Source organism: Tetrao urogallus (genome assembly GCF_951394365.1).
Source record: "Tetrao urogallus genome assembly, chromosome: 1".
Taxonomy (NCBI): Eukaryota; Metazoa; Chordata; class Aves; order Galliformes; family Phasianidae; genus Tetrao; species Tetrao urogallus.
Genome location: NC_136813.1, coordinates 121,915,261 through 121,942,836, shown reverse-complemented (window position 1 = coordinate 121,942,836; position 27,576 = coordinate 121,915,261). Strand labels below are relative to the sequence as shown.

The following is a 27,576-nucleotide window of genomic DNA, read 5'->3' as shown; positions in this document are numbered from 1 at the left end:
GGGAGACTGACTTTTTACATGGGCGGATAGTGATAGGACATTAGAGAATGGTTCAAAACTAAAAGAGGGGAGATTTAGATGTCAGGAGGATTTTTTTCACAGAGGATGCTGAGGTGCTAGAACACCTGGGCTCCCACTGCAAAAATGATAGAGATCTCCTGGAAAGAGTTCAGAAGAGGGCCACGTATATGATAAAGGGCCTGGAGCACCTCTCTAATGAGGAAGGGCTGAGCTACCTGGGTCGGTAGGGGCTTGAGAAAAGAAGACTGAGAGGGGATCTGATCAATGTCTATAAATATACCAGGTACAGGAGTTTCTTTCAGCTGTTCGTAGTGATAGGACAAGGGGAAATGGCCACAAACTGAAGCATAGGAAGTTCCACACAAATGTGCACAGGAACTTCTTCTCGGTAAGCATGACAGAGCACTGGAACAGGCTACCCAGGGAGACTGTGGAATCTCCTTCTGTGGAGATATTCAAGACATGCTTGGATGCCTATCTGTGCAGCCTGCTGTAGGGATCCTGCTTTGGCAAGGGGGATTGGATTCAATGATCTCTAGAGGTCCTTTCTAGCCCCTACAGTTCTGTGATTCTGTGATCCTGTGAACAGGCTGCCCAGAGAAGCTGTGGATGCTCCATTCCTGGAGCTGGTCAAGGCCAGGCTGAATGGGGCCCTTAGCAGCCTCATCTAGTGAATGGTAACTGCACATGGCAGGGAGTTGGAGCTTGATCTTAAAGGTCCCATCCAACCCAAGCCATTCTGTGATTACATGATTCTATGATTTTATGATTCTATGATTCTATCTCTTTAACAATCAGTTGCCACTTAAGTATAAGTGTGTGGCAGGACACATGAAATGAACCTTTAGTTTCAAAAGCTTGAGTTACATCCTCCTGCTTCTTATTTGATGCCTTTGTAAACATGGCAGAGAAGACAGACCATCTCCACCCCTTGTTTACAGCCAAGGTGGCCTGCAAAGGCTAGGCAACATTTCCCACTCAGAATTACATATCAGCACTTCAATCATATACACTGGATCCTGCTTTTGGTTTATAATAGTTGATATCTAAACTGTGGTCAATAATCTTGCTATCAGGAAAACTGTCTGGTGTCATCACTTTCTACTCTACACAGGTATGTGTACAAAAAATAAAATATTTTAGCCAAATGAGCACCATATTCTAGACAACCATCAAGCCATCTGCAATTCTAGTTGTAATTATAAATATTTCAGAAATGCAAACTCATTACATGAAAAAGGCTCGTTACCATGCATTACTCATCACCAATATATAAGAATACGTAGAAGACTCATACCAATAAATAAGAACTTGCATATTGTATTTTTCATTCAGAAGATAAAATGTGAGGTTTCCATTCCAATACCTTCGTATGTAGCTGTGATGTAAACAATGTGTAGTTAAACTTACAAACCAAATGCAAGCCAGTCATCCACTTCTTTTTTTGGACTGATGACTACACATCTAACAGTTGGACTCTAACATATATTGATATCCAGTACCTTAAGGCTCTTACATAGCAGCAAGAACTGCCTAGTTATGATTGGTGTATTGCTACTGCATGTCACAGCTGTTCCTGAAGACCTCACCTCTGAAGCCCTCTTTCTAATTTGTCAGTGTGGTCCTCTACCTTGTTCCTGAGGCTTTAAGGAGTTAAGTATCTCACAACATTTTCTGTGAAGCTGAAAATTACCTAAGTGACAAGATTTTGGGGATCGGGAGAGGGAATTCTCAAACAAACTTTCTTCACCTCTTGAAATATTTTGTCCTGAAACAATTATTTTAGCCTGGGAAAACTACAAAAAATCAGCAGTAAATACAAATTAAATTAAACAAAAATAATTCCTATTTCTAACAAACATCGCAAGGTTGCTTAGGAGCATGAGTTTACCTCCTTACAAAATAACTTTTTAAGTATTAAAAAAAGTTTTAAGTATCAGGAAAGCTATAAATATTACATGAGACAAGAGATTATTTTGCTAGTTTCAGAATACAAAAGCACTATCATTCTCTAGTGTTTTCTCACTTTGCCTGTTCACAGAAAAGTTAGGTTTTCTGTAGTAAAACTGGCTCCAGATCAGAAGAGACTCCAGTCCTTCCTAGTAAGAAAATTCCCATAAGTTTGTACATGACTTACACGGTCCTTATTGCATATGAAGGGCAAAATGATGATTAAAGTACTCTGTTGCTCCCCCAGGCTACACAGTATTCAGCTACATACTTGGAAGACTGGATTTGTTATCAAAATATCAACAGAACAACTTTAAATAAATTGCATAAATAAGTAACAAGGGAGACTTTTAAAAAATAAATTATAGTTTATCCTCATTATAAAATAAATTGTATTTTAGATCACCTCTCTACTGCTTAAATAAATAAATAAATAAATAAATAAATATTGTTGTATAGCATCTTCTTTCCAAAACAAAAACTAGCCTCAAAAAATGGACATAACTATTGTGATAATTATGAGGACAAATAACTTATGACAAAATGCTGTCTAAAAGCTTCTAAGCAATCCTAAAGGAAAAACTTTCAGAACAATTAAAATATTCTTAAGTTAGAAACCCTTACACATTTTTATTAAATACACACACACATATATGTATATATATATCTGCCCTAATACCTATATTTTCTCCAGTTCTCTACTGTGAATTGAATGGGATGGGGTTTGATAGAGTGGGGCACATGCATGTGTGTGTGTGTGCAGTATGTATTTACTTTTATTTATTCTGGATTTAAATGTTTGTAGCAAAATATAAGAACATATTAAAGCCTGAGTGTCCAACCTTTTGTCTTGCCTGGGCCATATTTAGTGAACAGAAATTGCCTTGGGTGACATATATATAGGTCACTCCAAAAGTAACATCTCCTGTTTATTTCCATGGAAACAACAACAGATACAAAAAGCACAATAACACTATTTGATAGAGCAAATTCTTAGCTACAAAACACTATTTTTCAACATAGCCACCATCACTAGATACCCACTTTTTTGCCAGCAATGAACAAGAGCCTGCATGCCACACTCATCAAAATCTAAACCAGTGACCCACTGTCACCAATTACGAAATGCACCACCCACCACCTTATTGTGATCATATCAGCTGTTTGGTCTCCATAAACATTCAACAAGCATTGGTGAATGTCAGTGGGTGCCATTTTTTCCACATGGAGGAATTCAATTACACATCTTTGCTTCATACACACTTCCATGTAAGAAATCATTTTGTCAAACTGCCCCTCTGCTGCCCTCTGTTGCATTGCAACAAAATGTAACAGATACTGGTGGGAACATTCAACCTCTACTGCCGTACCATCAATATCTACCTTCAACATTGCTGGCCAACATAATAAAATAGGGGGCATTACTTTTGGTGCAGTTCTCACAAAATATACAATACGTTAATATATACATTAAAAAAAAAAAAAAAAGAAAAAAATTGCATTGAAACACTACAGAAAAAAAAAAGATGGAGGAACAAAAGCATAAAACTAGTGGGATATTTGACCCTGGTTTTGTGAAACTAACATACCTGTACTTCATTCTTGACAACAATTGTTCACAAATGTATGTACTGCCAAAAAGTGATGATATAAAAAATGTATGATTGTAAAGCAAAGGATATTTTTCTCTGCTAAGATAGGGATTATGCAAGTCTCATAAAGAGAAATGATCAGATTTTTGACTTGAATATCTGATCACAATTTTATACATTCCATTTCAATTCCACTGCAGAGTACATATTTATAACAACTGAAAATGGTCTTGTAAATGCAAATTGATGGGGATTTTTTGGTTGTCTTGAAAGCTGTCGGGTGCAGTTGATCAACCTGAGGGATAGGATGCCATCCAGAGACCTAGATAGGCTTGAGCACATTGAACCTCATGAGGTTCAACAAAGCCAAGTGCAAGGTCTTGCACCTGGGTTGAAGCAAGTCCCAGTACTAATACAAACTGAGGAATTAAATGATTGAGCTCACCCCTGCCAGCATTATCTGGGGGTTATGCTGGATGGCAAGCTGGATATGAGTCAGCAGTGTGTCATCACATCCCAGAAAGCCAACTATATCCTGGGCTACATCCAAAGCAGTGTAGCCATCAGGTTGAGGGAGGTGATCCTGCCCCTCTACTCTGAGCTCCTGAGACTCCACATGAAATACTGAGTTCAGAACTGGAGTCCTCAGCACAGGAGAGTCATAGACCTGTTGAAATGCATTCAGAGGAGGGCAACAAAAATGATCCAAGGGATGAAGACATTCAAATTCAGGCTGGATGGGGCTTTGAGCAAATTGCAGGAGAGTAGGACTAGATGATCTTCAAAGGTCCCTTCAAACTCTAAGGGTTCTATGATTCTGTCATTCCATTATCAAATTTCATTACCAAAATAGAAAGCATGGATGCATATTCTTCACTGTTCAGAGATCTGTCAGTCAAAATGCATACAGTTAAGTGCCATCATTTGAGTCAGCACTGCACAGCACTGCCCTCCCCATGCCCTACTTTCGGTTGACAATGTTAATAGCACAGTGACGGTTTGATTGCTGCTGAGCCACGAGCACTGGACAGGGAAGCTTTGTAGCACCAGGAGGAGGTAGGCTGCAGGTTGGACTGATCTGTATTACAGGTTAACTTCAGTCTGAGATAACTAAATAACATGAATAATGAAACAAATGCATTTTTGTAAGCTTAATAAATCCTAATCTGAAATAGGCTTAAATCCTGATCATTCACATATTTCAATCTACACAAATTACATCCGTCTAAGACCTAGGAATCATTGTATAATATAAACCTATTCCATGAATGAGGTTTCAAGAATCAAAATATGCTTTTAAAAAAAAGTCAAAGACTATCTTCAGAGATAAATGGAAGTAAATATTGGTAGAACCATCTATTTTGTGCCAAGTAGAAGCACTATGATTCATTCTTAAAATCCTGACTGCAATAACTGATCTGTATCTGAGATGAACAGAGTAATTCCAATGAGCTGCATTTCTTCAGGACATATGAGTGTTAATAAAGGCAAGGACTTTTGGCACAGTTTGCAATCACTTTAGCCAGTGAAATTTCCTCCTATCTTGGTGGGCACAACAGGACTCTTTCTACAACTAAGAAGACATATTATTAAACTGTTTTGCAGCATTTAAAATAGTACTTGAAGTCCAGCTAAATTTGACAGATGCTATAAGCAGCTCAGAGAAAATGGTAGCAGCTGTATTAATTTATTAAGTGCTGCTTCACAAAGGTAAATATAAGCTTTATATTCTTTTTGTTTGTACTATAAACATGACATAATGAAAACTTTTTGCTAAATTTGTACTTATGTTCACACCTATAAATTAATTCAGATGAGTAATGTTATGACTAAATGTTTTTCCAACAAATTACTTCAGCATGAGCAAAATGTTTTTATAAAAGTGCCAGAAGTCTGATCATAACTAAACTTTCTACCTCAAGCTAAAAACTGCAGTATCTGAAGCCAGAACAATGTAAAACAGCTAAGGCATATATATATATGAGTTGTCATGAGCATCTAGGACTTCAGCTCACAAATATCACGTATATATAGTACATCTTTAAAGATAACTATCAAGAATAAACATTGCTTCTCTGTAAATGTTAATGAATATGATGACTGATACTTTGTGAAACCAGCTTTTTCTTTGTTTAGAATGGCATTATTCACTTAACTGAAGTTTTCAACCTTGGAGTTAAAGTAATGTGATTTCTGATTGATAAAGGGGATAGCTTCAAATTTTTCTTAAACCAAAGATTATGTAAAAAATGTAGTTACACAGTAAAATGATAAACAAAACTCTTTCACCCACTGGGCCTCTCCAGGAAGACATCTACCTGCGTATGGTTTTAGTTAACTAACAGTTATGGAAACAATTTCTTGTACAGGCCCTGTGGACTTTACTTGTCAAGGCTGAGGCCTTTACGCCTTCCTTGGGATTAGAGGGAATTGCAGATCCATTATTTATGAGGGCATCTGGAGCCAGTGCCACCAAAGAGTACTTCATGTTGCTTGAGTTCCTCTTGACTTTCAGCAAAGATGCAAATTTACTATTTCCATTCAGACTACAAAGTTGGGAAACAGAGCCTTGAACTTGTAGACAGAGGTTATACATGGGGTGCCCAACAGTTTATCTGTTATCACAGAATGTTGTGCAAAAATGTGTAGGTATTACTAAGCCTAATCACTATTTTAAATCACAATAGTTACTGTATGACACTCTTTTAGCTAAAAAAATGACTGAGGTGACAGAGCAGGCTTTTTCACTGGAGTCAGGCTTGTCATGCTAGATGGAAAAACACAAAAACACAAGGAAGAACAAAAATAGTAGTAACTTAAATGCATGTTCACACTATATTAGATTATCTAACATCTCTAATACCTTTATGATTAGCCAGAGTTTCTAAATAACATGTATTATGTAAATAATATGTGTTCTCCTCATCTCATTTTTATGTAAAGTCATGGTTTTGAATAAAGATTCTTTTTCTCATACTGAAACTGGAAATGCTTTGCAAAATTTATATCTCAAAGTAAAGGAGTAACACTTGTATACAAAATAGGTGCACAAATAATGTATCCTGAGGTAAGTTCATAAGGCCAATCCATAGATCTCTTCATCTAAACTTAATGTATGCATAAATTGATCACTAGAGCAGCAGTTTTAGGAATATCTGTTTAATCTTAACTAAAGCCATTCAGATGAAGTTTTTAATTATGAATTTACAGATTATATCTCTTTTTTTAAAATATATATTTCTGGAAAAGCTTGCTAGGATGGAAAAAGGCAATATAGAAAAAATGCCAGCAGACGCATCTTAATTAAATAGTAGCAATGGTCAAAAATGCAGTGAAAAGTAACATTTATTATAAATAAAAACATAGTATTTTCTCTGGGTAGCAATTTTTAATAATTTGTGATGATGCATGGAAAATAATATTTTATTTGTTTTTGCAGCTGTATTGTGTTACCGTCGCTTACAGGAAAATCGGATCTTCTGAATCTATTTTTTCCCTTCACTCTTCAATATAAAAATAACATTATTTTCTCAATTGTTACTGAGCTTACAAGACAAATTTGGACTTATGTCCTGTTACGTTTTAACCTCGGAGGTGGCTAAGCACCACACAGTCATTTGCTCATGCCTCCCTCTTGCCAGATGGGGGAGAGAATAAAAAAAAACAAAGTAGAACTGATGGGTTGCAATAAAACTACCACTAAGATAGAGAAGTGGGAAAGGATAATAATTATGATATACGCATATTTATACTCACATATAAATATACAAATCCATATAACAAGTGATGCACAAGCAATTGTTCCCGGGGGGTGACTGATGACCAACCAGCTTCCCAAGGAGCAGAGAGAGCGAGACAAACTCCCATCTCCTTCAAAACTCCTTCCACATGATGTCATATGGTATGGAATATCCCTTTGGCCTCTTAAGTCATCTGTCCTAATTCTGTTCTATCTCAGCTCCTCATGCTCTTTGCTGAGAACAGCCTTCACTCTGTACAACACTGCTTATAGCAGCAACTGTAAACATCTCTGTGTGATCAACATTGTTTTTCTCCTAGAACTAAAACATACTACTGTAACAGACACTCAGAAGAAATCAGTTCCTGTCCCAGTTGAAACTAAGACATGTTATCTCAGGGAAACAAGCAAAAAGAGCAAAGGAAATGCTTAAGAACTAAATAATTCAAAACCAGGAAAGAATACAAAACATTATTTTAAATAGTTTCGCTGTTGTTATTTTTGTTGTTTGGCTTGTTTGTTGTTTTATTCACACATACTTGCTGATAGGTGGTTTTTTTCCTCCTTTTTTTTTTTTTCATAAGAAATCAGCTGTGATTGTGTAGACTTATTTCTTTTCAGGTATACATATGTTGGATAAGCCAGGCAATATGAAATCAAGAAAATGTTCTGAAGGAAGATTTTAATCAAACTTGAAAGGCTGTAGAGATTCTTTTAATTTTAGTGTATTTTCTAGTCTACTCATATTATCCCTCATTACCTTTGCATTAGAAATTTTCAAAGTATCACTAATAAAACAGGTGGAAAGAGGGTGAAGAATCAGATGAACATGATGAGTTCAGCAGGGAATATCTGCATATGAGGCACTTCAGACTACTTTTAATTACCTTTGAGAAATCCAAGACTGTATTTAGCTTGGCTTAGTCAGTGTAGTCAATAAGCAAAGGAATTGGTAACAAGACACCATTTGATCTGCTTAAAAGTAGCTATGGAAAAAAAAACTGCCTCATAAATAAGTGTCCTTGAAGAAGCTGGGATTCTTTAGAACTGTTTATTACAGCAATTAGAAGATCCTATAAATGCTTTCTTAAAACATTCTTCTGAAGTAGACAGTAGGATGTTCACTTGGCTTGAGGAAAATCTAACTTCAGCAGTAAGTGGTGCGTTGAACACAAAACAGTTTATGTTTAAATTGTGACTAACTGGCTAACTTTAGAAAGCGCATTAAAAAATTTGAAGAGGGTCTTAAAATAAATTAATAACTTTACATACTGCAGTCTAACAAATGCAAATGATTTTTGCTTAAGTCATGAACCAAGAACTTCTAGTTTACATATAAAACCTGCAGTTAACTGGATCTAGTTCTGCACTACATGCTTTAAACAACAAAAGATCTCTCCTTATGTTACCATAATATGGAAAATATAATAAGCTAAAACTCAGAGCATCTTCTATTAAGAATAAGTAAGAACACTCTAGTAAGAATATATAGCAGAATTTCAGTGCAGCTGCCTAAATTTTGTTTTGTATTTGTAAAATTCAATAAATATACTGCTAACATAACAAAAAAAAAATTAAATTGTTTAAATACAAACTTTATTATCCATTTTATCTTCACATGAATAAGCTAACTTAAAAAGTTTCTATCAGGATGAAAACAGCAGGAGCATAGGTGTGTGTGTAAACTCAGGAAGTGTTTCTCTGAAACTAGGCAATAGTGTAACATGAAGGCAATGGAATCTGCATCACAGATAACCTAAAAGTAAAAATGCAGTAATGCTTTAAATTGGGAAAGCAGGTACTAAAAAATATATGTAAGATATATTTCTGAACTTATCCCATGGTATTCAACGTAATTTTGTATAGCTCATGTAAATAGCGTTAACTAGTCACTTACAGGTTGATTTACATATAGGACAGTGTGATCCTCGGTTTCCAGTTCATACTCCAGCAGGGCAGAACCCTTTCAGGTTTTAGCTAAGGAGAAATAATTTCTGAAGAAGTGCTATGAAAAAACACTGACCTGCACACAGCCTTGCCCCTATCTCGGCAGTACCAAACACTCAGAAGTTGAGCATGGAACTTCCTGACTGCACCACTGACAAGAAACCCATTCTCTCTAAAAGAGATTTAAAATGCAGTTCCTGCGCAACAATACAGTGCCATCACAGGGGCAGTTGAAACGTCCCCACAGAGAGCTACCCCTATCTTGCATAGACTCAGCACTACGGGCAGGAGGCCCACTTACACTGACCTACGTTACTTAATCAACCCAGGTTGCGGAGCTCTGCTCTTCCACTTAATTCCTCTTTCACATATGCCTTCAATTGCTTGAACCTGCCTACGTCCTTATCACCTCTCTTTATCACTGATCCTCCCCTGCTTTAGGGGGGCAAAGAGCAAAAGAACTCGTACGTATTTTTTTATTCATGAAACGAAAAAAAAATCCCTAGGGAGATTCGCTCTCACCCGACACTCCTCGCCTAGGGATCGGCTGCACCCGTGGAGCACTAACAATGCTGCGCAAAGCACGACAACACAGCAAAGGAAATTAACGAGCTCAAATCAATTTCCGACTGTCTCCCTCTCTTTACCCATCCTGCTTCTCTTCCAGGAGACGAATCAGTTTGAGTGTTCTGCTAAGCTTGCCCTTCCCCTTTGTAGGCGGGAAATATCGCACGCAGCTCCTCTCCCGAAAATGGCGGCGGCGGGCTGGGCAGTGTGTGGCTCGGGCCGTTGGCCCGCGCTGGCCCGGTGCTGCTGGAGGGCAGAGGTGGTTGCTTACTTTTCTGCACCAGCTGCGAGCAACAGGGAAGCCCAGCGGAGGGAAGGTGAGGGTGGCCCGGCTCGCTCCGCGACGCTGCCGCCGGGCATGAGGCTGAATTCCGGCCTTGCCTGTTTACGGGCGGTAAGGCCTTGAGGGCGGGTGGGGAGCTCGGCCCGCCACCTTCCTCCCTTCGGGTCAGGATTGTGCTTGTCCCAGCAGGCCAGTGCCTGTGAATTTAAGTTGTTGAAATTAGAATCTAGCAGTTGCCAAGGGATATGAACTTGCACTGTGTGTTTGGCTGAACAATTGTGCCTCCTCAGAGTCCAGATGAGTCCAAAGTGTTCGGAGCCCCGTTAATCAGGGCTGTAACCAGCATTTTTTCTGAGGTAGTGTGGACGTTTGTCATTTGCAGATTGCCAGGTTTGTAAAAGGGCCCTGGAGCGATGTCAGGTGGTGGGGCTCATTGGGGCATTCCTAGTCATAGACTGTAGATGTTTGTGACTGAAAGTATAAGACTAGTATGAATTGTGTGTGTCTGTGTATGAATGCTCCACAAAGTAATAGTGGTTGTTGCAGAGCTCTGTATGTATTCTTTATTTTAAATGTCTTTATAGTAGGAAGAGTTAGAATGGAATTGCTTTATGATGTAAGTATATGTTGATTTTGCAAGAGAAAAAAAAAATGTGCGGTGTGCGCTGTATTTGAACACCACATAACAGTTCGTATTATGAAAAATTTTCTTATTTTTTTCGTTCAGACTCAACAAGGAGAAGAGGCAGGACAGAACAGTTCATAAGATCGGTAAGAATTGAGTATGTTTGCAGCTAACTCAGAAATGGATGAGAGCATTTTCCATGTTCGAATAGTCTTAATAGTTTCTATAGGAACCCCTTAAAACAAGGTGAACTGATTTAACGTGAATCAATTCCTGAATGTACACTTACCTTCTTTAATCTCCTAACTCTTTTCAATCTGTAATCTGAAAAAAAGGCTTGTGCAGAGTCCATGTTTGTGACTAAAGGTTGCATTTAAGCATGAAAGTAACTTAAGGTTGCATTTAAAAGAAAAACAGGTACCTTAATGTTACATACAGATTGGCAGGATTTGTAGTGTTTGCTTTCTGGCATAATTAAAAGACGTCTGTTAACATGTATAAGTGAAACTGTGCTTCCACAGTAGAATTGGTCTGATATCCAAGGAAGTAATTGCTAGGAGTTTTGTCACACAAATTTTAAAAGCAATAAAAAACCAAAATTTTAAAAACAACAAAAAAACAAAAAAAATAAGGTTTTAGAAAAAGAAATAGTGGCTTTACTTTTTTGCATGTATATCCATTTCTTTTAATATGAAACTATTCAGGCTTTTGGAATTCAAAAAACTTAAAACTCATGTTCTTGCCTCCTGCAGTGAGCGCTTGGGCACTTCAGGCAATTGAGTTTGATTTCTGAACTCTTCCCCACTTCTTCCCCAACTTGCCAAGGCTTCTTTTTAAATATTTCTGAAATAATGGATTTTTATTATTTAGGCTGAGAAGGGCACGCATCTTAACCTTTGATCGCTTCTCTTTTAAAAATTCCTTGGGAAGTGAGCACTAATTTTTTTTATATTAAGGTGTGTCATGAAATTTTTAGTTAGGAGAACTTATCCCTGAATAACTTTCCATGTACGTTCCTGCTTGATATCACAAATCAGTATGTCTCCCATCAAACTTGTACAATCTTCAATTTGTTAGCATGCACCTCCCAGAACTGAGAGGATGGCTGTTGACCAGGACTGGAGCAGCGTTTATCCAACAGCAGCTCCATTTAAACCTGCATCTGTACCTCTCCCAATTCGAATGGGCTACCCAGTGAAGGGAGGAGTACCTCCACCAAAAGAAGGCAACTTAGAGCTTATAAAGGTAAGTCACATTCTACTGGTGTGCGATAACACTGAAAATTATTATTCATTAGGATTGAGCTATTTTAATTGAAATAGTTTTATTGGATACTGTTTTCTATAAGTAGAATAATATTCTATATAACTTCTAGATTAAAAAGTAACCAAGACAAAGCTTAAAAAGAAATACAAGTGAATCAAATTAGCAGGCTTTGATTGGATTATCAGGCCTGTGACTTATTATTGAACTTAAAATATTTTCCTGAATGAAGCTTGAGGATTTTTCTTACCTTTATCTTCTGTTAAATGTATTGAATTACATTAACAAATTCTGAAAATGTAACCAAATTTCAGTTATGCCCCTTTAATTATTAAGAGGCAAAATGATGTTATTTTGGTAACTCTTGGTATGTCTATTCTAGATTCCCAATTTTTTACATCTTACTCCTCCTGCAATTAAGAAACACTGTGCAGCTCTCAGAGGTAGGATTTGTTTACTTTGTTTTACTTTCTCAGGCTTTTTTTTGTTGGGATGTGTGGGGGGGGGTGTATGTGTGGATGTGTTTGTGTTGGGGTGGGCATCTCTGAAGCTGTTTTTTTGTCAGGCTTTGGCTAGTATAGTATGCTTTGGTTTTGCTTCATTATATTATACACGTGGTAAGCAGATAGGTCTTGTGAGGTTTCCAGTACACCTGTGAGACTTGAATTTTACTGTTCTATTAGACCCTGCTTGTACTGAAGAATTCATAGTTTGGACTCATAAGGTAAATGGATGGTGAATATGACTCAGTTCTCAGAAAATTAAAGCCTGGTTTAATCACAGCTAATCAATGGTCGTTCGTGTGTACAATTAAATTTAAAAAAAGGAAAAAAAAAAAAGCCATATATAAGAGATTGTGTGAGATTCAGTGAAGAGCAGAGGATCTACCAGCCAGAGCTAATTAGGAGTTCCTAATGAGGTTAGTCCAGAGCGAAGTGGAGGGAGGAGGTGCTAAGAGACCTGGCTTGAACTACCTGTTTACAAACACATGCAGCATTTACAGGAGGAATTACAAGTTTGAAGAGTCATGGAAATGCAAGGAGAAATCTTGTTCCTGTCTGTTTCACAATCATGCAGGATGGAGGAGCTGCTGATCTGTTCTGAAACAACTTGGTTATGGAGGTTTGCTGTGAGATGGGTTACAAGCCAATTGAGAGTCTGGTGGGCCAGGCTGCCTGAAGAAGTGAAAGTAGATGAACTGTTCCTGAAATAGATGAAAAACCCTGACCCTTACCATCTTTGGTACTGATGGGAAGCTGCAGCCATCTAAACATTGTCTAGAAAAGTAGCAGAACGGAATAGAAACAATCTTGGAGACTTGTGGAGTATTATCAATGTTATTGTGTTCAGATCCTGGGCAAACTGTCCATGAGAAAATTCTGTTTTACGTGTGCTAGTCACAAGTATGGAAGAACTGGCTGTGGATTTGAAAGCTGATGGCAGCTCTTGATTGTGAAAAAAGATGTTGGAGTTCAAGATCTTGAGAGAACTAAGGAGGACACTTAGCATATTAACAGCAATTTGTTGATGCACATGATCTGCCAGTTGACTACAAGAAATGCTCTGCTGGATTTGTCATTCACAAACTAGGAAGGACTGGTTGCACCTAAGAAGGTTAGGGGCAGCCTTGATAACAGTGATCATGAAACTGTGTAGTTTAAAATCCTCGGAGAACTGCAGCCAGAAATTCAGGAGAATGATATTTGTTTATTCAGAAGTCTGCTTGGCAGATCTTATTGGAGGTAGCGGGGAGAAAGGGAGCTTTTAGAACTGCCTCCTAAAAGCACAAGAATAGTCCATTCCAGTCAGCAAAAGCTTGAGTAAGTATGGTAGAAGGACAGCATGGGTGAGCAGGGAACTCCTGAGTGACCCAAGATACAAAAACAAAGATTACTTAGGATTACCCAGGATGAGTAGGATATTTTTTGTGAAAATTTCATGAAGGTGAGAGAGAAGGTGTCAGAAACAACATGTCAGTCAGCCTCACTGTAGTCTTTAGAAGATGATGAAGCAAACCTATAAACCATTTCCAAGTATGTGTGAAGTATGCATTGTAACAAGCTGGGTGATGACAGAGAGCACCACTTCATCACGTTTTCATATAGTAACAAATAGGGGAGGGAGTAAAACAGGCTGTCATTCAGAGGGATGTCAACAGGCGGGGAAAAAAAATCTGCTGCTAGGACTTCCATGAAGTTAATTAACTGTAAATAGTCGTGTGTCTGGGATGGAGTAGCTCATGCCAGTTGTATGTGAGGCCTACAAAGGACAAAGCATCTTTGTGGACAAGACCATGGAGAGCCCAGCAGGCTTTTGAAGGTCGAATGTGGAACAGCAGTGTACCCTGGCAACGATGAAGTCTAACTGTATTCTGGGTTGTACTAGCAGAAGCGTAGCCAACGTATTTAGGAAATTATTTTTTTTTTCCCCATCTTTGTAATTTCTGAGACTGCATCCGGAATACTGTGTCCAGTTTTGAGGAACCCAGTCCAAAAAAGACATTGAAATACTGGAGGGAGTCTAGCAGAGATGCTGCTATTGCCTGTGAAAGAGTATAGTTTCTCTAGAATTACTCCTAAAAACACGAATTACAGTAAACTTGAGAAAAGACAGAAATTACTTGGGTTGTTTTCTTTTATTATACAGATTTCTGCACTGAATGGCCAAGTGCTTTGGACAGTGATGAGAAATGCGAACAGCATTTTCCTATTGAAATTGAGACAGTGGATTATGTTTCTTCAGGTACATCTATTCGTAATCCCAAAGCAAGAATAGTGACTTTAAGAGTAAGTAGTACTCTTGGAAAGCAAACACCTTTGTTTTTAACGCCCAGATACTTGACTTTCTTTTAAAACATTTTAGAAGTATGGGAATGTGGGAAATGGTTCATTGAATGACCAAAAAAAAGCAGCAGAGGATTGCCTTATATATTGCAGCATGTTAGAACTCAGCTTATAATGATGTGAATATATATTTATAAGTAAATTCTGAGCTTTGATACAGACAAAACAGCATGCATTCTTAAAAATCAACTTTTCCATATGTAGACACAGTAGGTGCTATGTTGTCACTTGAACAGTGTGAGGCTACATGTTGTCCTTTATTAAAAAGGGTATTCGTTTTTTTTTCCAGACATCTCTTTTCTTTGGTTGAGAAATCTTAGTTTTCTGTCCGGAATTGTGACATAAATAGAGCATCTCTAGATTCTTCTGTTTTCAAGCATGCATTGGGAATATGTATCTGGCACCCTAAGCTCATTCTTTTTTTTTGATTTGGCATGTTTTAACTTTTTTTTTTTTTTTATAAAGATGCTGAAATATGTGTAGGAATCAATATAATGATGCACTCTGGGAAATGATAGGATGTATTTGATACACGACCTCGCTTTGAGCAATCAGTTGAGGTGTTTTCCTGTCCTTGTGGTATAAATGTTAGGACTGTGGCTTTTGAATATGCCTTTCGAGACTAGATTCTAAAAGCCTATTCTAAAAGCAGCATCAGTGGAGTCAGTGATGGCTGTATTCTTTTGGTGCATAAGCTAAAATGCCACATTATAGCAGCTTCATAGCATCTAATTAAGCAACCAAACAGCAGTCATTCGTTTTATCTATAGGAGGCTACATCTTCCCTTTTGATTGTGAAATGTTATTGGTTGAAATTTAATTTGGTTTGTCATTTACTTAAATATACATTTCAACCAACTATTAGCAGTAGTTTCCCTTTTTTGTCATTGCATATTAGAGTTTAACTGTTTGTCTCTTAATTCACATTTCTAGTCAAGGCCAAATTTTTGCAGATTTGTATGTATTGTAAATATCAGAAAATTGAATGAGAATGTAAGCCTCTGGCTTTATGCCGGACTGTAAATTACAGAAGGAGACACTCATTTGACCTCACGCTCCCACCCCCCTCATCACTCCTGTGTTCAAAGCATTCTCAGGACAGTGGTGGGCATGGTATCTCAGGTAGGGCAAAGAGCTCAGCTGCTTGGTCAAGCAACCTTCAGTCTCCTCCCAGTAAAAACAGTAGATTGTGAGAGCATGCAAGTTTCTTGCCTTCTAAATTATGTAAAATGTTACTAAATATAAGTCTCTTCTTTCAGTTGAGGTTCTTGAGACAAAAGGTGTTGGTGTAGGAGTCAGATTAGTTGCAGTAGAGAGGATAATTCAAAATGATACATGGAAATAAGTTTGTATTATCCTGTCTAAATCTTCCATTAATGTTAGCTGGCCCTGATTCCTGTGAGGCTTGATGTGGTTGTCCATTATGCATGTGTTATAGAAAAAGGAGGGGTTGGAGTGGGAGACAAATATGGAACAACTGTCTGTATGCCTTCTTCAGTTACAGGTGTTCTGATCTCAGATTTATTAATAAATTAATTGTCTAGTATTTTGTGATTAGTCCTCTGACAGCAGAAACTGCTTAGGGAGGAAGAAGAGAAGGATTTAAAAGTGAAAGCAGATGACATTAAGTCAGATAAGGTTGAGTTTGTATCAGTGAGAGCTTTTTCTGTTTGCTCTGTTACAGACTGCAATGCACTTTCTCATGGTTCTTTAAGAAAATAATGAAAACTGTAAGAATTAAAAGCAAAAATTCTTAAAGAGATTTTTTGTTTGTTTGTTTCAAGTTGAGATCTTACTGTAGATGCTCATTTTTCATCTGTTGTAGCCTAGTGCCTGTATTTCTTGGTACCAAGTTTATCATAGTCTGGTCCCAAGTGCAGTTGTCGGAATTGTGCCAAACAACAGGATTTAAAAGAAAACTATTTTTCAAGCAATCGTTATTTTTTGTGGAGCTCTAGCTTGTCTAAAATTCAACATGAAATAGCATGCAGCATTTCAGGTCACAATTATAAGCTCTCTAAACCGTATCTTGTTTTTGAAGCAAGAAGTCATGCAAACATTTGTCACTTTAATATGAGTTTGGATTGGTTTTTTTTGTGTTCCTGTAGCATAGATAACAGACCAGATAGTCTTCTTATACAAGATTCCTGAATTTGATCAGTTCCTTTGTACTGCAGTGATGTGTTAGGAAGGATATAGAGGGAACAAAAAAAGCAATGGTCCAATACATGAAAGGCATTTAATGTCTTAAAATTTTTAGTATTCATCATCAGCTTACATTTCTAACCCTTGTACTTTCAGACACTAGCTTTACTGTTTGCTGTTGTACAAACATTGAATATCTAAAAACACCTAGCTTTACTTATGGTACTTGTAACTGTATTCAGAAATTAGCTTCAGAGTAACTACTTCATTATGGGTTTTCTGTGGTGTAGTGGTTTTTTTCTTTTTAGAAAAGTAACAGTTATTTCCTTATGTTTGTTTTTTTTTGTTTTGTTTTTGATACTATAAGAAACGGGAAGCTGTTAACACAGTAGTTGGATGAATTATGTGAGATGGTTGTGGTCCCTTAGGTTTGTATGCATTTTAGTATACTGATATTAATGATCTTCTAATAATGATGGTGAGAATTCTGAGTCGATGACTGTTGATGTCTTCTCTTCTGGGTGCTTGTAACAAATATTTTTTAAATATCCTAATATTACCCTTACCAATCTCTATCTAGAAAACATAAACTTGCTAAAAATATTTATTTTCCCCATTAAGTTCATATGAGTATGAAGTGAAGGTACAGATGAAACTGACAGCTTTTTTTTCCCATCTGAAAGAAGTTAAAGTAGAATTATTCTCTCAACCCCTCTGGTATTTGAATGAGAAGAAATCTATTACTTGAATATTCACATTGTATTTGCCATGTGCTTAAAAGTTTTTGGTAAGTGATAAAACTGGAAGATAAAACTCTAAAAATGCATATTTAATAACTATGCTTTTAATTTCAGATATGTCCAGATATGAAAGATATGTCTAATCATATCTAAAAGTATTTTGGGGGGTGCAGAGATTGAATTTCTCCAAATAAACAAGAGTGTTTTCTTTTCTACTTCAAGGTTAAACTTTCTAACCTGAATTTGGACGACCATGCAAAGAAGAAGCTCATTAAACTTGTAGGAGCGCGGTACTGCAAGGATACAGATGTACTCACTATTGTAATAGACAGGTATGATTACAGGATGAAAAAATGTCAGTTTCAGCAGTTGCAGTATAGAAAGGGGCCAGATCTTTTCCAATTCAGTCAGTACCAGTACTTCTGTTCTGTGATAAGTGATAAAATGTTATGGACAAATCACATAATACCAAGCATAATCTTTGTTTAGTATTATCAGATATTGTATTTAAAAATATTATAAGTAGTAGCAGTTGTTCACAAACAGCTTCTGTAGGTTACAACAATTTTCAAAAGAAGTGTGGACAAGAAAAATGAGGACATCAGTGCTCAGACATTTTTCAGTGTTTTGATGTTCTAGATTTTAAAAAGATGATGGTAGTTATTCACATTCATTTTCAGAAAACTGCACTGGAGAAGTTTGTTTTCTGTGTTTGAATTCTGAAGCGCTTATGAGAATCCATTTGTATTGCTTTATGTGCTTTATTTCATATCTGCATTCACTGCTAGGAAAAAAAATATTGGTAGTTTTATCTCTTAGCTTTTTAAAATTATTATGAGTTGTTTTCCCATTATTTCCTGACATTCAGTCAGTTTTATTGCTGCTATTAAAAACTGTATTCCTTTTGTCTTGGAAGTCTGGGTGGCTTACTGGGTCCACGTGAGCTACAGTTTCTTATCCATGGCAAAACTTACTGTGTGGCTATTAGCATAGCTGAAAGGTGTTTTACCTCTATAGTATTTGTAAACGATCTCATGAATCATTCCTGGAGGATTTTTTAATGTGCTTATTAATATTTCACTTTATTTCTAGTAAACTCTGCGGCTTAATCTCTGCGCAGTATCCATTTTGTTCTAGGCTAGTATTTGAAGTACTTCTAAACTGAAGTTTCTTCTTTGTGAAGGAAGTATGAGCAGGAAGTTTGAGCCCTTTTAAGAGGTTATTTGCTAGAATAGTCAGTCCCTAGCCATTCAGATTAATGTTTTCAAAGCATCTCAGATGTAGTCTTGTATGATTCAATCTGTTCTGTATTCATCAGTAAGAGAAATCAGGGATCAAAAAAAAAAAAAGTATGCTAACTGCTTCCAGGCTTATTTCTGATGACAGCTTTTATAACAGACAACCAGTGCTTGAATTTTCAGAACAACCATTGTAGGAAATTCCTGTTTTAATTAACTTGTTCACTTCAAAAATAGCAGGCAATCCCATCTGGAATTGTTACTGCTTTTTAAATGAGAAAGTAATACCATGAGTAGTATAGGTCAGTAAAGGCTGGAAGTAGAATTATAAAATATTTTTAAAATATTTATTCTCTGGTAGTGTGAAACAATTGTAATTAATTCAAAGTTAACTAGGTTCACCTACTAATTTCAACTGGAAAACTGAACACCCTTTTTACTGTCTTGATTTCAGCGTAAATTCTCATAAAATGAAAGAGGAGAAGTTTCATACATTGTGACAATCGTAATTCTTACTACTTAAGGTTCCTGTTGATCCTTAGAGCAAGTAAAAAATTCATGATTTATGGGTTTTGTGTAACTTACATCGTTAAAGAATACAGTTTCGCAGTCACTGTAATCTACTGTAATTCAGTACTGCTGCTGAAAGAGTTTGTCCCTCAGAAGGAAAGGTGAAAAAAAGAACCAGCTTTGACTGGTATCAGTCCTTGATCTGGTTTACTGCAGAGCTGCTGGAACTGAGATACTATATGGTGTATAGGACAAATAGTTTCCGAAGTTTCAGTGTATCTGCTACACAATATTCTAGAAGAGAGAGAATTGAACTCTTGCTTATTAAAAAAGTGGGAGACAAAACAGCCTCTTGGAAAAGGTGTGAGGAAGAGGAGGTTACTCGTGATCAGCATGAGAAAATAATTAATGTCACCAAAATCTCAGCAGGCATTTTGTATTACTTCTTTGAAGAAGTGCTTGTGCAGTGCTGTGCCTTATCTGGACAAATGTTGCTGGTGATTCTATTTTGATTTAAAGCTACATTGACTTAGAGACTTTTTCTGTCTAGGTTATTGACTAGGTCTTCTGTTCTGAACTGCATTGAATTGATTTGCTCACCTATTTCTTCCTTTTAGATCTACGGTTAAAAAAAAAATCAGGTCTTAAGGCAGTATGGACTAATGCATGTTGGATTCAATTTTGGCTATTTCTAGCAGAGTAATGCAGCATACCGTTAGTCTGGTTTTTTAAAGGTTCTGAAGATCTGTAAATTGCTTTTGTACATTTTCCTTTAGACTTGAAGATGTTCTGTGATGTCTTTATGATCATGTTATTCTTGATAACGTGTAATTCAGAAATGTTTGAATCAGACACAGACACATTTCCGTAGAATTGCCTATTTACAGATTAGAAATTTTGGTAAGTTTATTATTTTCTTCAAGTATATTTACATCTTTACTGTAGTTCGATTTCAGAAAGACTAGCTTTGTGAATTTTTCAGATGTCCACTAAGAAGACAGAACTATGATTATGGAATACATCTCCTCACAGTTCTGTACCATGAGTCTTGGGTAAGTAGTTGGAGAAGAAAATCTCTCATGCTCTTTCTCCCTTCTCTCCCATCTACATAAACTAAACTTACCTGAAACTTAAATAAAAGTTTCTGACTGAACTGCTTAAAGTATATTACCTTAGATTCTTTTCCCCATCTCGGTTCTTCAAAATCAACAAAAATGACTATGCTTGGATCATACTTCCACAGTTAACTAAGACTTCATTTAATTACCTTTATAAGGCCTATGCTGTTTTTATTTTGTGTGTGTATTTTATATCTATACCTGAAATGTTACATCATAGGGTTTAAAACTTCTCTAAAATTCCCTTTTAAGACAGATTTTGTTTGAATTTATCTGACTTGGCTAATGGACTGATTCCAGTTAGTCTAAGTTTCACACATAACTGAGAGTCACATGTGTCGTAATGATGTTTGTTTGCTTGAAAAGTCTCCCTAGGTGAATGAGTTTGTTTTATCATAGAATCATAGAATGGCCTGGGTCGAAAAGGAACTCAAAGATCATCTAGTTTCAAACCCCCCCATGCCATGGGTGGGGTCACCAGTCACCAGACCAGGCTGCCCAGAGCCACATCCAGCCTGGCCTTGAATGCCTCCAGGGATGCAGCATCCACAACCTCCTTGGGCAACCTGTTCCAATGTGTCACCACCCTCTGGGTGAAAAACTCCCTACTCTCCTGTCTCAGTTGAAAACCATTCCCCCTCATCCTGTCACTGTCCACCTATGTAAACAGCTGTTCCCTCTCCTGTTTATAAGCTCCCTTCAAGTACTGGAAGGCCACAATGAGTTCTCCCCGAACCCTTCTCCTTTCCAAGCTAAACAAGCCCAGTTCCCTCAACCTTTCGTCATAGGAGAGGTGCTCCAGCCCTCTGATCATCGTAGTTGCCCTTCTCTTGACTCGTTCCAAGAGCTCTGCGTCTTTCTTATGCTGAGGCCCCAGGCCTGGACGCAGTACTCCAGATGGGGCCACACAAGAGCTGAGTAGAGGAGAACAAGCACCTCCCTATCCCTGCTGGCCACCCTTTTTTTTTTTTTTTTTTTTTATGCATCCTGGGATGTAGTTGGCCTTCCAGCCTGCAAACACACACTGCTGGCTCATGTCCAGCTTGTCCACCAGGACCCCCAAGTCCTTCTCCACAGGGCTGCTCTCAAGGAGTTCTTCCCCCAGACTGTATAAATACCTGGGATTTCTCTGGCCCAAGTGCAGCACCTTGCACTTGGCCTTGTGGAGCCTCATTAAGTTTTCCAGCCTGTCCAGGTTCCTCTGGATGGCTTCCCTTTCCTCCAGTGTATCAGCTGCACTACTCAGCTTGGTGTCATCTGCAGTGATTTATGTGATGATTTATGTGGCTGAAAAATAAAGTGGCTCATCTTAAATAAGCAGAACATCTTTAAGCATGTATTTGAAGTTATGAAATTATAAAAAATTACAGAAACTAAAATATAGCCTGATTCCAAGCTCCTCCTACTTAATAATTAGAATCTGTCATTTCATGATCTCTTTTAAACCACAGCTGTGACTTGGAAATATTCCTTTAAAGTACTCTCCTAAATTTTTCCTCAAGCTGAAAGGAATGAGGACTGAAAGTCCTATTCTGAGCTCAGAAAAGGGACACATCATCCCCAGCTTCTGTTGGCTTTAGAGATAGTTGGCACTATAAAGTAGTTTAATTGTGCTCTTTGTATCTGTTGTAGTTTCCATGCAAACTAATGAGACGTTATTTTTGGAGCAATCTACAGATGATTTGCCAAGTTGGGAGGAGCCATTAACATGCTTGAGGATAGGAAGGACATCTGGGTAGGCTGGATTCATGGGCTGAAGCACAAGACCAAGTGCGGGGTCATCTGCTTGGGTTGTAACAACCCCATGCATCACTATAAGCTTTGGGCAGAATGACTGAAAAGCTGTGTGGTAGAATGGGATCTGGTGGTGTTATTCAATGGTGGATGAACAGCAGTGTGCCTAGGTGGCCAAGAAGGCCAGTGACTTGTATGAGAAATAGTATAGCCAGGAGGACTAGGAAGATGATTATCCCTTTGTGTTTGGCACGACAAGGCTACGTCTCAAGCAGTGTGTTCAGTTTTGGGCCCCTCACTACAAGAGATGCATTGAGGCCCTGGAGCATGCCACAAGAAGGATAACAAAGCTGGTAAAGGTTTTTGAACACCAGTCTTGTGAGGAGCTGCTGAGGGAACTGGCATTGTTTTGTCTGGAGGAAGCTCAAGAGAGACCATGTCACTCTACACAACTACCTAAAAGGAAGTTGTAGTGAGGTGTGGGGGGGTTGACCCTAGTGACAGCTGCACTCTCCAGCTGGGATGGAGGGAGTGGGATTCAAGCTGGGTATTAGGAAAATCTTCTCAGGAGCCATAGTCGAGAACTGGAACAGGCTGCCCAGAGGGGAGGTGGAGTCAGTGTCTGTGTAGGTTTTCTCGAAATTGAAGATGGGACACGTAGGGACATGGTTTAGTAGTCATGGGTGATGATGAGTTGTTGGACCAGATGATCTTAGAGATCTTTTCCAACTTTTACAATTCTATGATTATTTTTAGGAGAACTAGAATACTACTGGATAGCCTTTGGGGTAATATAAGCCCTGGGGATTTGTAGTTAAAAGTAATATTGCACTTGAAGCTAGCATATCTTATAGCTTTCACACAAATGTAAGCAATTAACTTTACCAAAATATTGCTAAAGCTGAAGGCTTTTTAAAAAAAAAAAAAAAAAAAAACAACAAAAACTTAAGGGTTTTCTTAAAAACATAAAGAAGTGTTACCTGACTTTACACTAACTAAAACCCTTTCTTTGGAAGCAATAATTGTGGTGTTTATTATTGTTCCTGTAATGAATAGTGTAGCCCATCCTTTTGGCAGCAGGTATCTTGGTATTTTCTGATAGTCTTTGTTACTTTCGAGTGGATAAATTTGAATGTTTATTTGTTTTAGTAGGGAAAATGAAGGAAGAGAGGAAGAAATAAGTGACTTTATTGTTTGGTTCTTAATTTATTCTATTATTGCTGTTTCAAATAAGGTGTACATAACACAGAACAGCTATGTAGATATCTGACATGCACCATCTGTAGCAAAAATCAACCTTCTTTCATTGGACTTTCTCTGATTCCTTTCAAATTATTTCCCAGGATTGTGCCTGGAGTGAATTCAGCAAATGAAAGAGTGAGATACATTAAGTACATTATTAAACAGCAGATAAAATAGTTGTATTTCTGCTGCTTTATGTGAGTGCTTCTTGAATGCTGCAACTTCAGCTTTTAAGGTATTAAGTGGTTTTTAAAAACTAATGGTTTCCTGCCCCCACGTGGTTAAAAAGAGCACATAATTGGGATTGGTAGTTTGTCACTATAAAGTGAAGTCCTGTATGAATTTCAAGTGGAAGGGAGAACAAAGTGGAGCACACAGTCTTAAGTTTTGAATAAGAAAAAAACATTACTAGTAGCTATAAAGGTGGTGAATATGGAAAAGATAATGATGAGAAAGAAAGAATTCAATCGTTTTAAATGAGATTAAAAAAAGTTGCAACAGTATTTCGTAGTCCGGATAGACATGATTTTCAACATGCACAAAGCGAGATGATGCGGAATGGAGGATATAATTCTCCATTACACAGATAAGATCTTAAAAGATTATTAGTGAAAAGTTACACAGGAATAGAAAGTGAAAGGGCATCTCTTAAAGTAAAAAGTGCAATCTCGCATACTAAAAACAGTAATAACATTGTGCACACTTCTTGTATCTTGCTTTTTCTAAAGTTGTAAGTACAGAAGAATGATTATAAAAGATTTGAGACTTGAACAGTAAGGAAGGAGGCGTGTAGGAGTAGACATAATTAGATAGTGGTTTCTGATAGAGTATGTACAGTTATAGCCAAAGGTCTTCTGGGTGTTTTCCTTTATCATATGTTTGCATTGCAGTTAATACTTGATGAACTGAAGGAACAGGGAAGTTGAAGCAGGAGGGTGGATGGGAGAAGAAGAAAACAGTGGAATGTACAGGACATTGTGATACTAAACAATTAAATTTGCCTGTGAACTCCCAAAGCTTTATGTATTAAATAAATTTGAGGAAGACATCCCACCTTGCTTCTATGTTCCTTTTACGGTAGAGCATTTAACTACAAGACACGGGTGGTATATGCTTGCTTGCAGCAGAATGAATATTTTACATAATCATTGGTTATCCCAATATCCATAGTAGTTTTCCTCTAGACTCGAATTCACATTTACATTGTATTGCCTTTTTTCTCTTTGGTCATTTACATTACAAGATATTTTTATCACTTCAGGTTATATCAGGAGAATTTGGCAGCAATGGAACATTGCGATTTTCATAGTAGGATTTTAATATTTTTATTTGGATTATAAGATGAAGTTCTGAAACCTAAGCAGGCCTTGTTGTGAACACTCACAATGCTGTGACCTGTGGGTTGTAGGATTAAAATGGCAGGTTGAAGAATGGCATTCTCATCTTGCTGGAACTCTCTCCCTGAGTGGGAAAAAGGCTCAAGATGCATAGAAAATGAAAGGAGTGCTGTAACCCAGTGATTAGTGAAAGACAGATACCTAGCTCTGAGCACCGTTTAGTGTATTTTAAGACTTTGTTTAAATTTCATGGCTTTGAGATTGCAGAATAATAAAGTGTGATATAATTGTACCATTCCTGAGTGTTCTTTCTCAGTACATCCTTATACCAATAATGTAAACTGAGGCTGAGGTAGGGGTGATTTCTAAATGCTGTGATACTTTATGTTACATTTCCTTATGAACTCACTCATAGTCAAAATCTAACAACTTCCAAAGAGTCTTTATCATTAATGTCAGTCAGAAAAGCTAAGTGGCATAAATAGATAATTTAATAACTTTCTTTGAAGTTCTGAATTCAGACATTTAAAATCAAAAGAAGGAATTTTACTGACAGGAAATGCTCACTTCAGTGAGAGAAAGAAAAATGACTTCATCCCACAAGGGATGAATATTTAAGCAAACATTTATCACAAAGCTGGAATTGAAACAATACTGTCGCTTGCAGTGTTTCAGTTAAATCTTTGACTATGTGCTATTTCAGACTGTAGTAATTTTTTGCATACCTTTTGTTTAACCTTAATTTTTTTAATTATTGGAGAAACAAGTCTCCTTTTTAATGTGTAGATATTTTTACAATTGTGTCATTCTAAATATTTGAGAGAAAGTCTTACAGGAGATAGGTATTAGCAAATTCAACAGAAAATAGAGAATGGGACCATTAATATCACCACTGTTTTTGGTGAAATCAGAGTCTTTTCTGATTCAGATAGTAGGAAACAATTGAGTGAAATAAATACCTTTCAACTGACCTTTCAGAGGCATGAAGATTCCACAGCCTCTCTGGGCAGCTTGTTGCAGTGCTCAGAAGTTTTTCCTCATGTTTGTATGGAACTTCCTGTGTTCCAGTTTGTTACTGTTGCCTCTTGTCCTGTTGCTGGACACCTCTGAAAAGATCTGGGGTCCATCCTCTTGACACCTGCCCTTTAGATATCAATAAGCACTGATAAGATTCCTATTCTAGTTTTCTCTAGGCTGAGGGTCTCAGACTTTCCTCATAAGAGATGTTCCAGGGCCCTAATCAGCTTTGTGGCTCTCTGCTGGACTTTCCCCAGCAGTTTCCTGTCTTTCTTGAGCTGGGGAGTGCAGTACTCCAGCTGTGATCTCAGCAAGGCAGAGCAGAGAGAGAGGAGTACCTCCCTTGACTTACTGGCCATGCTCTTTTTAGTGCATTCCAGAATACCATTGGCCTCATTGGCACAGTGGTGGTTTGTGGTTAACCTGTTGTCCTCCTGGGCACCTAGATCCTTCCGTGCAGAGCTCCTTTCTTGCAGGTTAGCAATTAAATTGTACTGATATGTGTGGTTGTTCTTCCTTAGGTGTAGGACCCTTCACTTGCTCTGTATATGCCTTTTTCAGCATGTCAGATTAATCATTTATTTTGGAAAGTTTCCAAGTCTTTGCAGTATTTAAAGTGCAAGTTTTGCTTTAAAATAAATCCTTATGCTGTTTGTGATGTTAAAAAAAAAATGTTTATTTGTATTAGCAAGTGTATAAAAACAAATCACAGTCATCTGTGCCTGTTGTTTAGTACTAAGTTTGGTTACTGTGTTTTTTTGGATGAAGAGGTGTTTTTTCCTTGGGTTATTCCCCCCAGTTCTTATTGGAATTTTTGTGAGAAAAACAGTTGAAATTAGCTACTGAGCATATTATCAGCCAAACGGGTTAATATTAACTGAAATTCTGAATTATCTGGGATAGAATGAAGAAATCATTTTATTTAGTCCATTGAAGAACACGTTCATGATCTTTTAACTTACTACAGTAAATGTGAATTCTAGAAATATGTTACACAGCTCCACACTTACATTACGTTTTCATTGTTTTATTCTCTTGCTTGTAAGGCTCTTACTACATTGTTTACTAAAATATTAAATTCTCAGGGAATGAAAATAATTATAATAATACGGATTGGGATTTGTTTTGCTTTTTACCTGAATTGGAATGAGGAAAAAAGAGTCTACAAATTATTTTGGCTTTGTTTCAGTTTTTAGTTTTAAAATCAGGTACATTTTCTTTCAGAAAACTGAGGCATGGGAGAGCGAGAAGACTGAGGAAGACATGGAAGAGTATATTTGGGAAAACAGCTCCTCGCAGAGAAATGCCCTGGCTACACTACTTCAAATAAAAGCCACGGAGAATGTCAGTAATGTAACTAAGGAAGAGCTTCTTGCATCTGAAGTAGTTAGAAATTACAGAAACTCTGTAATTGCACTTAAAAATGAAGGTGAAACAGAAAGTAACATGTCTCAGTATAAGGAATCCGTGAAAAAACTATTAAATATACAAGCATTACCATGAAAGATTCTGCAGGTACATTTAGTTATTACAGAAATACTAAATTATAATATGTTGATATTGCTGTATGATATGGGTTCAGAACTTTAACCAAAACTATGAAACTTGTCGATGAGTTAGTCTTGAAAGTAGTTAGATTTTTCTTTTTTTTTTTTTTTAAGATTT

The 27,576-nt window shown here is 37.3% G+C and overlaps 1 protein-coding gene across 1 annotated transcript; it reads left to right on the top strand.

Moving 5' to 3' along the window:
• Positions 1-10,000: 10,000 nt before the first annotated feature.
• On the top strand, positions 10,001-27,414 carry MRPS35 (mitochondrial ribosomal protein S35; the record flags this gene model as incomplete). Its single annotated transcript, XM_079540827.1, has 8 exons — positions 10,001-10,133; positions 10,827-10,870; positions 11,802-11,969; positions 12,370-12,430; positions 14,634-14,773; positions 17,938-18,047; positions 20,446-20,515; positions 27,136-27,414. The coding sequence occupies 8 exons, from the start codon at positions 10,001-10,003 to the stop codon at positions 27,412-27,414; spliced, it is 1,005 nt and encodes a 334-aa protein (XP_079396953.1).
• Between the last annotated feature and the right edge of the window lie 162 nt (positions 27,415-27,576).